The sequence below is a fragment of the Nerophis lumbriciformis genome, linkage group LG10 (assembly GCF_033978685.3).
Source record: "Nerophis lumbriciformis linkage group LG10, RoL_Nlum_v2.1, whole genome shotgun sequence".
NCBI classification, from domain to species: domain Eukaryota; kingdom Metazoa; phylum Chordata; class Actinopteri; order Syngnathiformes; family Syngnathidae; genus Nerophis; species Nerophis lumbriciformis.
This window is the reverse complement of record NC_084557.2, coordinates 36,637,090-36,652,801: the sequence shown is the minus strand read 5'-3', so window position 1 is coordinate 36,652,801 and position 15,712 is coordinate 36,637,090. Positions and strand designations below refer to the sequence as shown.

Here is a 15,712-nt window from a genome sequence, read left to right as displayed (position 1 = left end):
CCTAACATTTGACAACCAAAAAATTACACAAGGCGACTCTGTAAAGAATCTGGGTATTATCTTCGACCCAACTCTCTCGTTTGAGTCACACATCAAGAGTGTTACTAAAACGGCCTTCTTTAATCTCCGTAATATCGCTAAAATTCGTTCTATTTTATCCACTAGCGACGCTGAGATCATTATTCATGCGTTCATTACGTCTCGTCTTGATTACTGTAACGTATTATTTTCGGGTCTCCCTATGTCTAGCATTAAAAGATTACAGTTGGTACAAAATGCGGCTGCCAGACTTTTGACAACAACAAGAAAGTTTGATCATATTACGCCTATACTGGCTCACCTGCACTGGCTTCCTGTGCACTTAAGATGTGACTTTAAGGTTTTACTACTTACGTATAAAATACTACACGGTCTAGCTCCAGCCTATCTTGCCGATTGTATTGTACCATATGTCCCGGCAAGAAATCTGCGTTCAAAGAAGTCTGGCTTATTAGTGATTCCCAGAGCCCAAAAAAATTCTGCGGGCTATAGAGCGTTTTCTATTCGGGCTCCAGTACTATGGAATGCCCTCACGGTAACAGTTAGAGATGCTACCTCAGTAGAAGCATTTTAGTCCCATCTTAAAACTCATTTGTATACTCTAGCCTTTAAATTTTTTAGACCAGTTGATCTTCCGTTTCTTTTCTTTTCTCCTCTGCTCCCCCCTCTCCCTTGTGGAAGGGGAGAGACACAGGTCCGGTGGCCATGGATGAAGTGCTGGCTGTCCAGAGTCGGGACCCGGGGTGGACCGCTCGCCTGTGCATCGGTTGGGAACATCTCTGCGCTGCTGACTCGTCTCCGCTCGGGATGGTTTCCTGCTGACCCCACTATGGACTGGACCCTTACTATTATGTTGGCTCCACTATGTACTGGACTCTCACAATATTATGTCAGACCCACTCGACATCCATTGCATTCGGTCTCCCCTAGAGGGGGTGGTTGCCCACATATGCAGTCCTCTCCAAGGTTTCTCATAGTCATTCACATCGACGTCCCACTGGGGTGAGTTTTTCCTTGCCCTTATGTGGGCTCTGTACCGAGGATGTCGTTGTGGCTTGTGCAGCCCTTTGCGACACTTGTGATTTAGGGCTATATAAATAAACATTGATTGATTGATATGTATACATATATACAATGTGTGTATATATATATATATATATATATATATGTGTATATATATATATATATATATATATATATATATATATATATACGTGTATATGTATATATATGTGTGTATATATATATATATATATATACATACGTGTATATGTATATATATATGTGTGTATATATATATATATATATATATATACATATATATATACGTGTATATGTATATATATGTGTATGTATATATATATATATATATATATATATATATATAGGGCCACTCACATATATATGTATATATTGCGCACTAATTGACTGAAAGAGCACGCACTGCGCGCCTGAGTGGCTCGGAGACACCGAGAGTAACAAGCGGTAGAAAATGGATTAGAAAGGACAGATTTGAAAAAAATCCATCCATCCATCCATTTTCTACCGCTTGTCCCTTTCGGGGTCGCGGGGGCTGCTGGAGCCTGCCTTAGCTGCATTCGGGCGGTATAGGAGGGGTACACCCTGGACAAGTCGCCACCTCATCGCAGGGCCAACACAGATAGACAACATTCACACTCACATTCACACACTAGGGACCATTTAGTGTTAATCAACCTATCCCCAGGTGCATGTTTTTGGAGGTGGGAGGAAGGAACCTACACAAAAATAATAATTGAAAAAAATAAAATATATTTTTTGTTTTTTGTTTTTTTTTAAGTTGGGACTCCCCGTAGGCTGGATTGTGGATGCTGGCGGGCTGGATCTGTCCCGCGGGCCGTAGTTTAGGGACCCTTGGTCTATATTTTCAATGTAGTAAAAAGATCAACAAAAAATGTGTGTTGTTGAGGTTGTTAGTATTAGTTTCAACCATTTTAGCTTTTTCTTCATTGTTGAATTTCATTTCGACAACGTGACAATAAACACGCTGAGGCTGCTAAAAGGACCCAGCAGTATGCAGCATATTTCAAATACATTCTGCTTTCACACAGAGAAGGATTCAGTGACCCACAAGTTGAATCTGACGTTTGCATGCGCTGCTACATGCATGGGATCTCATTAGTTGCCGTCGTGTTGCTGCAGGTTTTGCAGTCTGACGGCTTGAAGATTTTTGCTTGAGTGTGTCTTCAGTTATGTAAGTGGAGGGTGAGAATAGTGCGTGAGGAATCGAACACGAGGGGGCGGAGCTACAGACAGGTGGACCTCTGCTGTCCGTGGTGCTGAAACCTGCTTTCACTCCTCAACCTCCTCACACCTCTTTTCGTTCTCTTGTCAAATCCTTGACAACTTTACAACATCTTTTTTTTTATTTTTATATATCATCGAGTGGATCTTAAAGATGCGTGGATTAAGACTGCGCAAGGCAAAAGCGGACTTACTGGAGCGCTGCTTTGTGACTGTGGACGCAGTCTTCTCACACTGAGCGTCCTCCTACTCCATCTTCTTCGTCTTCCCAGGGTCGATTCGATGCTGAAAGGAACTTGACTTCTTTGGATTTGATGAACAATATGCACATAGTTGCATTTCTTCCAATAGTCGCCTAGAGATCAATCCCCGATATGGAGGCTGGCAATCAGAGGGCTCTCCCTACCTCTAAAGAGGGTTTAAAGCAAATAGCAGGGAAGGCTCTGGGAAGTCTGTACAGGTAAAAACCTTTCTTATTATTTATGCAATTATTTGGAAGCATTATTCGACATATTTATTCCATGTATAATATATTTAGGAGTTACATCGGAGAGCACACAGTGGTCCGAATATTTAAGGATCACATATTTCCCATGAGAATGCCCCCCCCCCCCCCACTCCGCCCCTCTCCTTCTACCACCAGCAGCTGTGCGTGTTTTTAATAATGAATGAAACACGAGCAGTCGTGACATAAAGTCTGCATGATATCTTCACGCGTTTTCTGTAATAATACCAAAAATATTTGTTCTGAATGAGCTGTACGCACGTTTAAGCTGCAAAGCATCTAATACATAGATGTTTCAACGAAATATGTGCAGAAAAATGTATTTTTTATTGCAACAAATGTAATGCGTGACTAATATATGAATATAAATAAGTGGGAAACAAAAACGTGACTGAAAAGGTGTGTGTGGGGGGGAAGAGAAATTCGATCCTATGCTTGCAGGCCTGCATTTTCACTACACTGCTTAATAGCTTCTTTTTTTAAATATGTCTTTTTAAAGTGTATTCCGGTCACATTTTAGAGCTCTATTTTTAAATAAATGTTTAAAAAAAAAAAAAAATCTGCATTGATGGTGATGTTGCTGCAATGCGGTATGAAGGTCATTGCTTTTCTTTTGGGGAAAAAATACATGAAAATTGTACATAAAACGAAAAAAAAAAAAAACCGTTCCAAGATTGATCCAAGTGAAATTCTTGAAATAGTTAAATTAAAGATTTTTTTTTCGTCGTCAATAAATGCATAAATGAAAATGGATATTTGATCAAATGCGTGACGGCGTGGCCCACGCAGGAGGTTGGAGAAGAAGCAGCAGCAGACAGGCGAGGCCATCGAGCTGACGGAGGACGGGCGGCCCCTGGCCGAGCAGGGCCGCAGGGGGCCCCTGTGCGACTGCACGTGTTTCGGGCTCCCTCGCCGGTACATCATAGCGATGCTGAGCGGCCTCGGCTTCTGCATCTCCTTCGGCATCCGCTGCAACCTGGGCGTGGCCATCGTCAGCATGGTCAACAACCACACCGTCCACCAGAACGGAAAGATCATCATTTTAGAGGTGCGTATATACTCCTGGCTTCACTTTGGATACACACGTTCGATTCCCAAGCATGCGCAATGATGTTTTGTTTTTGACAGAAAGCCAAATTTAACTGGGACCCTGAGACTGTGGGGATGATCCATGGCTCCTTCTTCTGGGGCTACATTGTCACCCAAATTCCAGGAGGGTACATTTCCTCCAGACTGGCTGCCAACAGGTAATTAACTCACCTCCAAAACATTAACTGTCATGATTAATAAGATGTTGCTCAGAAACATGGGCATATCTTTGTATACAGTATGTTATTTTGAAAAAGCATTTATTTTTATATGTTTCAAATCTTAACACATTTCAACTAACAAAAATGTTTGTGCATCATGCTGAGTTTCTAATATTTTGGTCACCATTAGATAAAATGGACAAGCGGTAGAAATAGATGGATGGATGGATTAGATAAAAGGCTAGACTGTATTTTTTTTTTAAATCAGTAAATTTACGGTATAGAAAAAAACACACAAAAAAAACCTTTCAACACTGATATCGTTGGGTTTTTTTTTTGCATTTACGGAACTGAATTTACATTATCACTGTTAAAATAATGACCGTAGATTTTATGGTAAAAACTGGTAGCTCAGTCGCAATAATTTTACTGTAAAAATGTCACTAACTGTAAATACAGTTAGTTATGCACTGTAAAAAAAAATCACCTTTCAATTTACAGTAATGCACTGTAAAAACAACCACTGTCAATTTCACGGTAAAAAAAACCCCAAAACAACAAATGGCAGCTCAGTCGTCAGAATTTTTACTGTAAAAGTAACAGTGGTTCTGTTTTATATTTACATCATAAAAATGAGACTTTATATTCAATCGTAAAAAAAAATTGGCAGATCAGTCACCAGAATTTTATTGGGAAAAAAACAGTGGCACCATTTATTGCAATGTACAGTAAAAAAAATTACCATAGATTTTAGAGTAAAAAAAAATTGGCAGCTTTTTCACTAGAATTTAACCATAGAAAGTTCTGTTTTATATTTACTCTATAAAATGAGACTTTATATTTTATTGTGAAACAAATTGGCAGCTTATTCAGTAGAATTTTACCAAACAGTGCTAACATTGACAATGACAGTAGATTTCACAATTGGAAAAAAAGAAAGAAGCTCAGTCACTAGAATTTTACCGTAAAACTAACAGTGGCACCATTTTTTTTCTTCCATTTACAGTAATGCACTGTAAAAACAATGAACATAGCTTTTACAGTAAAAAAAAAAAGTAGCTCAGTCACAATCATTTTACAGTAAGAACAAAGGCCATCCCCCATCTCATCCATCCATTTTCTACCGCTTGTCCCATACATGTATAATATGGCCCTAGACTATATTTTTAAAAAGTCAGTATATTTACTGATACCGTTTTTATTTTTTTATTTACGGAACTGAATTCACTAGAATTTTACCGTAAAACTAACAGTGGCACCGTTTTTTCCATTTACTACAGTAATGCACTGTAAAAACAATGACCATAGCTGTTACGGTAAAAAAGAAAAAGAAAAAAGTAGCTCAGTCACAATCATTTTCCAGTAAAAATAACAGTGGCACTGTTTTTTTCCATTTACAGTAATGCACTGTCAGAATAAGTAGAAGCTATTTAATGTCAGGACAACAATCATATGCAGTTCAGCCAGCAGAATTTTAACGTAAAAATAACCATGGTATCCTTTTTCATTTGGCATAAAAACCACAGTCATTTTTACTGTAAAATTCTGGTGATTGAGCTGCCATTTTTTAACAGTTAAATAAAAAAACCATTGTTTTCTACAGTGGAGAACCCACAAAAATAAACATGGTTACATTGAGACTGACATTATTATCTTTGTAAAGACATAATTGTGCATGGATGCACCTTTTAGCGTTAATATGCAGGTGTGCAATTCCTTGCAATAAAATACCAGCCATGAGGAAGTGAGGTCATCTTTATGGAGGGAAACGCTGCACCAAAACTCCCAGCTGATAGAATGTTTGCTGATGCCCGCCAGGCGTGCCTCCTCGTGTTAATGAGCTCCTATGGGAGACACCGTGTCCAATCCTTTATGTTCACATGTCGGCATGGCGACCGCACATTAGCCAAAGCCCTGTGTGAAATGTGGCTGCGGGTAATAATGAGGATTTCCATCCATGATTTCAACAACTCATTCAATGAAGGGACAATTGGGGGAGAGCAACAGAAACGTTGCAGGGTGAAAGACGGCGGACAGAAGATTGGGAAGCTGATACCCAATAAAGTGAAGCTAACACGATAATGATGAGCACGGCTCATTTAGAGGAGCAAGTGGGGAATGCAACATCAAACAAGGAGTCTTGTGTTTGAAAAAAGATGAAGGTGTTTTAGGAGCATCATTATGTTGTCAAGTCAGCTCGGTCCATCAGACACCTTATGTGAGGCGAGCATCCAATTAGGTCTGATTTGTGCTCTTATTTTAAAGTAGCATGTTTTTTTTATTTATTAGTGGGACCTCCATTCTTGACCATAACGATGTAAAATGAATTCATCGGTTCCCAAGTCAAACCGTCACCATTGTGAACCATACCTGCAAGATTTTACGTTTGTAGCTGTCATTCAAGTGTAAAAATAAGTAGAGGTGTCCGATAATATCGGCCGGCCGATATTATCGGCCGATAAATGCGTTAAAATGTAATATCGGGAATTATCGGTATCTTATTTTTTATTATCGGTATCGTTTTTGTTGTTGTTGTTTTTTTGTTTTTTTAATTAAATCAACATAAAAAAACACAAGATACACTTACAATTAGTGCACCAACCCAAAAAACCTCCCTCCCCCATTCACACTCATTCACACAAAAGGGTTGTTTCTTTCTGTTATTAATATTCTGGTTCCTACATTATATATCAATATATATGTCAATACAGTCTGCAAGGGATACAGTCCGTAAGCACACATAATTGTGCGTGCTGCTAATTTTCATTAATTACTAGTTTCTATGTAACTGTTTTTATATTGTTTTACTTTCTTTTTTATTCAAGAAAATGTTTTTAATTTATTTATCTTATTTTATGAATTTTTTTTAAAAGTACCTTATCTTCACCATACCTGGTTGTCCAAATTAGGCATAATAATGTGTTAATTCCACGACTGCATATATCGGTTGATATCGGTATCGGTAATTAAAGAGTTGGACAATATCGGAATATCGGATTTCGGCAAAAAGCCATTATCGGACATCCCTAAAAATAAGTTAACCACTGTAATGTAAATACATTAACTATACAACACTCTTTAAGTAAATACATGTTTTTAAAGTATAATTTTCAATTATGTATTTTAAAGCTAAGTTAAAGTACCAATGATTGTCACACACACACACTATGTGTGGCGAAATTATTCTCTGCATTTGACCCATCACCTTTGATCACTCCCTGGGAGGTGAGGGGAGCAGTGAGCAGCAGCGACGGCCACGCCCAGTATTCATTTTTGGTGATTTAACCCCCAATTCCAACCCTTGATGCTGGGTGCCAAGCAGGGGGGTAATGGGTCCCATTTTTATAGTCTTTGGTATGACTCGGCCGGGGTTTGAACTCACAACCTACCAATCTCAGGGTGGACACTCTAACCACAAGGCCACTGAGCGTTTTTATATTTATATAAATGTATATTTATATATACATTTGTATTCATATAATAACAAGTACAAACCCCGTTTCCATATGAGTTGGGAAATTGTGTTGGATGTAAATATAAACGGAATACAATGATTTATAAATCATTTTCAACCCATATTCAGTTGAATATGCTACAAAGACAACATATTTGATGTTCAAACTGATAAACATTTTTTTTTTTGTAAATAATCATTAACTTTAGAATTTGATGCCAGCAACACGTGACAAAGAAGTTGGGAAAGGTGGCAATAAATACTGATAAAGTTGAGGAATGCTCATCAAACACTTATTTGGAACATCCCACAGGTGAACAGGCTAATTGGGAACAGGTGGGTGCCATGATTGGGTATAAAAGTAGATTCCATGAAATGCTCAGTCATTCACAAACAAGGATGGGGCGAGGGTCACTTTGTCAACAAATGCGTGAGCAAATTGTTGAAGAGTTTAAGAAAAACCTTTCTCAACCAGCTATTGCAAGGAATTTAGGGATTTCACAATCTACGGTCTGTAATATCATCAAAGGGTTCAGAGAATCTGGAGAAATCACTGCATGTAAGCAGCTATGCCCGTGACCTTCGATCCCTCAGGCTGTACTGCATCAACAAGCAACATCAGTGTGTAAAGGATATCACCACATGGGCTCAGGAACACTTCAGAAACCCACTGTCAGTAACTACAGTTGGTCGCTACATCTGTAAGTGCAAGTTAAAACTCTCCTCTGCAAGGCGAAAACCGTTTATCAACAACACCCAGAAACGCTGTCGGCTTCACTGGGCCTGAGCTCATCTAAAATGGACTGATACAAAGTGGAAAAGTGTTCTGTGGTCTGACAAGTCCACATTTCAAATTGTTTTTGGAAACTGTGGACATTGTGTCCTTTGGACCAAAGAGGAAAAGAACCATCCGGATTGTTATAGGCGCAAAGTTGAAAAGTCAGCATCTGTGATGGTATGGGGGTGTATTGGTGCCCAAGACATGGGTAACTTACACATCTGTGAAAGCGTCATTAATGCTGAAAGGTACATACAGGTTTTGGAGCAACATATGTTGCCATCCAAGCAACGTTACCATGGACGCCCCTGCTTATTTCAGCAAGACAATGCCAAGTCATGTGTTACATCAACGTGGCTTCATAGTAAAAGAGTGCGGGTACTAGACTGGCCTGCCTGTAGTCCAGACCTGTCTCCCATTGAAAATGTGTGGCGCATTATGAACCCTAAAATACCACAACGGAGACCCCCGGACTGTTGAACAACTTAAGCTGTACATCAAGCAAGAATGGGAAAGAATTCCACCTGAAAAGCTTACAAAATGTGTCTCCTCAGTTCCCAAACGTTTACTGAGTGTTGTTAAAAGGAAAGGCCATGTAACACAGTGGTGAACATGCCCTTTCCCAACTACTTTGGCACGTGTTGAAGCCATGAAATTCTAAGTTAATTATTATTTGCAAAAAAAAAATTAAGTTTATGAGTTTGAACATCAAATTTCTTGTCTTTGTAATGCATTCAATTGAATATGGGTTGAAAAGGATTTGCAAATCATTGTATTCCGTTTATATTTACATCCAACACAATTTCCCAACTCATATGGAAATGGGGTTTGTAAGAATAAAAAGCACAATTGTAAATTATATAATTCTCGTTTAATTAATTAGCTACTTTTTGTTCTATCATAATACAATATTATCAAATGATTTATTACAATACAAACAAAAACAAATTGTCAAAAGGCCCAACTTTAGTGATGAATGCAGAAAGCTTTATAAATGACATTAACTGTCATGCAAGTGTAAAAAGAAGTAACAGTCGTCCCTCATTTATCGCTGTTAATTGGTTCCGCGATAAATAGATTTTCGCGATGCAGGACTGCATTAATTATAAATTAAATATTTTCAGCACTAGAGCATGAGAAAACTACCTTCTAAATACGTTTTTAAACATTATGAGAGCCCTCTAGATGTGAAACAACACCATTTAGTCACCTTTGCACTCCTTTAATCCAATACAGTAATGCTGCCTGAGGCTGGGCCAATCAGTGGCCACATTACTGGACGGCATGATCTGATTGGTTTGGTCTCCCCTAGTGTCCAACACTACCATAGTCATGTTACTTTTTAGTTTATTCAGGTATTTTTATGCTTGCGAATGCTAACTTTAGACCCCAAAAAAATTGTAGAGTACTCTTAAAAAAAAAAGAAAAAGTGTTGGGGAAAAAAACCGTGATGATTAAAGGGACAGTAATTGAACACAAATCTGTTTAAAAGTTACATTTTCAACTATGTATGGTATATAATAAAAATAAAAGCAGAACACTATAAAAAATACAATTAAACATTCTTTCTTTAGTTTATTTCGAACATGAACACACTTACAGTATAATGCATCACACAATTTCATATCATTTCATTTTACATCATGTCCGAAAAGGAGTAGGAAGAAGCAAAGCTTATTTAATCCTACCCCTTTCCCACTTCAGAGCGTTTACAACTATATAGAATCATTTACTCACCTTTTTATTTAATAAAATAACATCTGTGAATTAGTATACACAACAGTTTTGTAATATGTAATTAATTAATTCAGTCATTATTAACATACTAAAATGAAGAATATCTTATTTTCAATAAGGTTGAAACTTTTTCTCATAATTCTTCTTCCTTGTACTTTGTAAGCACTATTAATTTGAACAACCTCTGGATCATATCAGTACAATGTTTAACTTCTTTACTTAATCCATTCCATCATTTAATTCCACATACTGATATGCTAAAGGTTCTAAGTGTTGTACGTGCACACATATATATATATATATATATATATATATATGTATATATATATATATATATATATATGTATATATATATATATATATACATATCAAGGTTCAAAGTTCAAGGGTTTTATTCGTCACATGCAGAGTACACCACAGTGAAATGCTTTTTTCCATGCTCTTCAGATATTGCGTACAGTGGGATCCAAACACTAAAGTTAAAAGTTAAAGTACCAATGATTGTCACACACACACTAGGTGTGGTGAAATTATTCTGTGCATTTGACCCATCACCCTTGATCACCCCCTGGGAGGTGAGGGGAGCAGTGAGCAGCAGCGGTGGCTGCGCCCGGGAATCATTTTTGGTGATTTAACCCCCAATTCCAACCCTTGATGCTGAGTGCCAAGCAGGGAGGTAATGGGTCCCAGTTTTATAGTCTTTGGTATGACTCGGCCGGGGTTTGAACTCACAACCTACCGATCTCAGGGCGGACACTCTAACCACTAGGCCACTGAGTAGGTTGAATCTAATTGCTGAATCTAATACACTAAATACAAAAAAATACAACAATTTATATAGCTCTGATGTACATTAATTACAAGACAATAAGTTGCACAATAAGTCCCAGTAGTTATGGTAGAAGTATCAAGTATATATATATATATATATATATATATATATATATATATATATATATATATATGTATGTGTGGGGGAAAAAAATCACAAGACTATTTCATCTCTACAGGCCTGTTTCATGAGGGGGGTACCCTCAATCGTCAGGAGATTTTAATGGGAGCATTCGCATACCATGGTTTATATAGGGCACAGAGTGGGTGGGTACAGGCTGGCCTAGGGGCGTGGTGATTGGTTCATGTGTTACCTAGGAGGTGTTACCGTCTATGGCGGCATGTTGTTACAATTTCGCTGCGCTTGTTGAGGGATGACAGGTCTGGACGGTAGATAATAAACAGTTTCTCTTTCAAGCATAGGTTGCATCTTTTATTACCACTATTGTAAGGTGTGCTGGATGCAAGAATTTGCCATGTTATTGAATATTCAACATTATTGTCTTTGAGGTCCCAAATGTGTTTGCTGAGTTCTGTGGTATTTCGCAGGTTTTTGTTCCTGAAAGAAGTCTTGTGGTTGTTCCATCTGGTTTTGAATTCACCCTCGGTTAATCCTACATATGTGTCGGATGTGTTAATGTCCTTGCGTATTACCTTAGATTGGTAGACAACTGATGTTTGTAAGCATCCCCCGTTGAGGGGGCAATCAGGTTTCTTTCGACAGTTACATGCTTTGTTGGTTTTGGAGTCGTTCTGACTGGGGGTCGACGGCTCATTTGCAATTGTTTTGTTGTGGTTTGAGATGATTTGTCGTATATTGTTCATGCAGCTGTAGCTCAATTTGATGTTGTTCTTGTTGAATACTTTTCTTAGGTTGTTGTCTTTGGGAAAGTGTTTGTCAATCAGGTTGAGGAATTTGTGTCCAATGTTCGTTGAGACGTTTTTGCTGTATGGGGGGTTGTACCAGATGATGCCGTTTCGTTTTCTGTTCTTTTTTGGCTGGTTTCCTGGCGTGGGTTCATAGGTGAGGGTGAAATTGTATCCGCTTTCATCAAGGGCTTTTTGGTACGGGGGGGTTGCTTGGTCAAATTCAGCTTTGCTAGATGACAGCATCGATAGCCTTTTATTGATTCCGGTAGGTATTCTTTTCGTGGTGGTGGGTGGATGGTTGCTGTCATGGTGCACGTATTGGAGTGTTGTGTTGGGTTTCGTGAATGGTTGGTAGCTGTTATTTCTCAGGTTGAAAGTGACGTCAAGAAAGTTGACGGTTTGCTTGTTGGCTTCAATCGTGATCCGTAGGCCGTTCTCTTTGAAAATTTGGCATATGCGCTTCTTGGTATTCTCGCTGCTCCTTGGCGAGGCGCGACACACTGCCAGTCCGTCATCACGGTAAATACCAAGGTTCAGATTGAGGCTAGCGAGCTGGGAGAGGAGGAAACTCCCAACGAGTTCACATGTTTCTGCTCCGTCAAAACTTCCCATAGTGACCATAAGCCCTTGATGAAAGCGGATACAATTTCACCCTCACCTATGAACCCACGCCAGGAAACCAGCCAAAAAAGAACAGAAAACGAAACGGCATCATCTGGTACAACCCCCCATACAGCAAAAACGTCTCAACGAACATTGGACACAAATTCCTCAACCTGATTGACAAACACTTCCCCAAAGACAACAACCTAAGAAAAGTATTCAACAAGAACAACATCAAATTGAGCTACAGCTGCATGAACAATATACGACAAATCATCTCAAACCACAACAAAACAATTGCAAATGAGCCGTCGACCCCCAGTCAGAACGACTCCAAAACCAACAAAGCATGTAACTGTCGAAAGAAACCTGATTGCCCCCTCAACGGGGGATGCTTACAAACATCAGTTGTCTACCAATCTAAGGTAATACGCAAGGACATTAACACATCCGACACATATGTAGGATTAACCGAGGGTGAATTCAAAACCAGATGGAACAACCACAAGGCTTCTTTCAGGAACAAAAACCTGCGAAATACCACAGAACTCAGCAAACACATTTGGGACCTCAAAGACAATAATGTTGAATATTCAATAACATGGCAAATTCTTGCATCCAGCACACCTTACAATAGTGGTAATAAAAGATGCAACCTATGCTTGAAAGAGAAACTGTTTATTATCTACCGTCCAGACCTGTCATCCCTCAACAAGCGCAGCGAAATTGTAACAACATGCCGCCATAGACGGAAACACCTCCTAGGTAACACATGAACCAATCACCACGCCCTTAGGCCAGCCTGTACCCACCCACTCTGTGCCCTATACAAACCATGGTATGCGAATGCTCCCATTAAAATCTCCTGACGATTGAGGGTACCCCCCTCATGAAACAGGCCTGTAGAGATGAAATAGTCTTGTGATTTTTTTCCCCCACACATACATATATTGCGCTCTACTACGGTATCGAGCACTATTTTTTGGATAACCTTATTAAGACATATATATATATATATATATATATATATATATATATATATATATATATATATAATTTTATTGAATTAATTTGCTTTTATTGTTAGCCGTTTTTTAATTGTATTTTTTTAATCATAATACAACATTATCAAATGATTTGTTATCATGAAAACACCTTTATTTGTGACACAATTGTATCTTAAACAGGCCCAACTTTAATGATGAATGCCATGAACTGTCATGCAAGTGTAAAAATAAGTGAATCACTAACATAGCATACGATGTTAAACAACTAAATACTTTTCGAAGCGTGAATCAGACCTTTAGGGCGTTCAAACAGACAAGTTTCACTGTTGCAAATTTGACGTGCTTGATGATGATGTTGTCATGTTTATGCAGGGTTTTCGGTGCCGCCATCGTACTGACATCCACCCTCAACATGTTCATCCCCTCCGCCGCCCGCTCCCACTACGGGTGCGTCATCTTCGTGAGGATATTGCAAGGCTTGGTGGAGGTATTGATGCACACTTTGCCCGTCACATCTTGACCTTTTAGCGTAGCCCCGAAACAACAGCGAGCGTAAAAGCCCTGCCCGTGATGAGGGTGCTGACATTTTGTGTTTAATCACGTTTTTTCCTCCTATTTGTCTCCATTATGGATGGATCCTCTCACCGTCATGCATACAGTTGTCATGCGGGCAATACACAGAGCGTGAATAGCAGGGCATTTGTGGCGTCCTGCTCCTAAACACTTGATGCAGGCGTCTCAATAGAACGGTTCACATGCTATTAAGACTGAAGGTTACGTTCTTTTGTTATTTGTTTGGCTGCATACTGTCGCTTCAATGGCGCCTCGTGACCATGAGACAAGAATACGCCTGTGCCCAGCACACATACACGTAACACTGCAAAAAAAAAAAAAATCCACATTTCAGCCCATCTCCCTTTGCAAGCCCCAGTAATTTGTATCTACAATAGTTGATTGTATGCCACTTAGCCACTAATGAAGATTTAATGATTTTTTTCCATCAAGTGGCAGTCTGTTTGAATTTGCACTATTAGTCTGCATTAGAGAGGTCAGCTACCAAAGTGTCACTCTGTTTGTTTTCAATTACAATTCGTCTATTTGCACACTCACACGGTTGCGATATTTTACATTAGGCTTAATCGTGAGCGGTCTCTTGCCTCTTTTAAAGTCCGATTTTTAACAAGAGTATATGGGAATAATTATGCAGGGATAAAGTGGCAATTGGCAGAATTTCAGGTTTATCCAGTAATAAAACCTAAATCTTACTAAACACAGCTTGCTGTGTTCCTTAAAAAACTAGGCTATAAACTTTATAGTTTAGCTATTATATTACAGTAAAATATAATTACTAAGGATGTGCCGATCGATTAGTCTCGGATGATTTTCGTAAAAAAGTATGCAATCGGTCAATCTTTTATGGCCGACAAGCGGCTAGTAACTAATATGTGTGTCTATACAGAGTGTGAAGCTGCTCCCCTAAACTAATAAAAAAATCACCTCCATTACAGCAAATAATCTTGCATTTCTCAGTATCGTAAGTATCATTATCAAGTATTATTATAACTGGAGGACAAGGCTCAACGTGTTACACGCTGAGAGCAAGCCAGGAGCAATATTAAGGTTAAGGGTAGTATCGATCAATATATGATCGACACTAGAGTTATCATATCAATATTTTTAGTTTCTCAATATCATTTTTGTTGTTGTTGTTTTTGTTAATGTTTACGAACTCCGGAGGACTTGGAGGGCAAAAACCAAATGAATTGAAAAAGTGGTAGACGGTATTTTTTGTTTTGTTAAGCTATTGTGTACTATTGACTTTGTTTTGCTCAAACAATTGTATGTAATAAAAGAGAATAAGGAACTAGTTTAATATTGTGTTGATACTGTTAAACTGTCAATAGCACTCACCATAAAAGCATAAAAATGTAGACTTCACAAATGTGATCGGTATTGATATCGGCCGATCTCTGTCATGGATGATCGGTATCAGAATCGACAGCATAAAACCTTGATCGAGACATCCCCAATATTTACAGTTAAAATCCACTTCAGTTGATAATTATTCTTATACGTTTACATAAAGATATACATATTATTTCATTTGATTGAGTACTCATCTTTAATATTTGATAATTGATGCAAAACTGTAAAATAAACTGTGCTACTTAGCTTCAACCAGCAGAGGCGCTGTTGATTCAGTCTCATCTAGTGTGTTGTCAAAAGAAGAACAATACAACATTAGCTATGGGAAGTTGAGATGCTAAAATATACAATTTTGTGATAATATTATACAAAAACGACAGGATAACCGTTCATTTTCCTGGTCCAATTGTCCATCTATAGTTTTCATGC

At 38.5% G+C, this 15,712-nt stretch overlaps 1 protein-coding gene across 1 annotated transcript in view; it reads left to right on the top strand.

Annotated features, from left to right (window-relative positions):
* The first annotated feature begins 2,304 nt into the window (after positions 1 to 2,304).
* The window catches only part of slc17a6a (solute carrier family 17 member 6a), a 51,493-nt gene continuing 38,085 nt past the window's right edge, over positions 2,305 to 15,712 (top strand). Inside the window, exons 1-4 of the mRNA XM_061969684.2 lie at positions 2,305 to 2,782; positions 3,617 to 3,875; positions 3,956 to 4,074; positions 13,730 to 13,844. Coding sequence (XP_061825668.1) covers positions 2,697 to 2,782; positions 3,617 to 3,875; positions 3,956 to 4,074; positions 13,730 to 13,844 — 579 coding nt within the window. The 5' untranslated portion in view covers positions 2,305 to 2,696. The remainder of the gene's footprint in view (positions 2,783 to 3,616; positions 3,876 to 3,955; positions 4,075 to 13,729; positions 13,845 to 15,712) is intronic.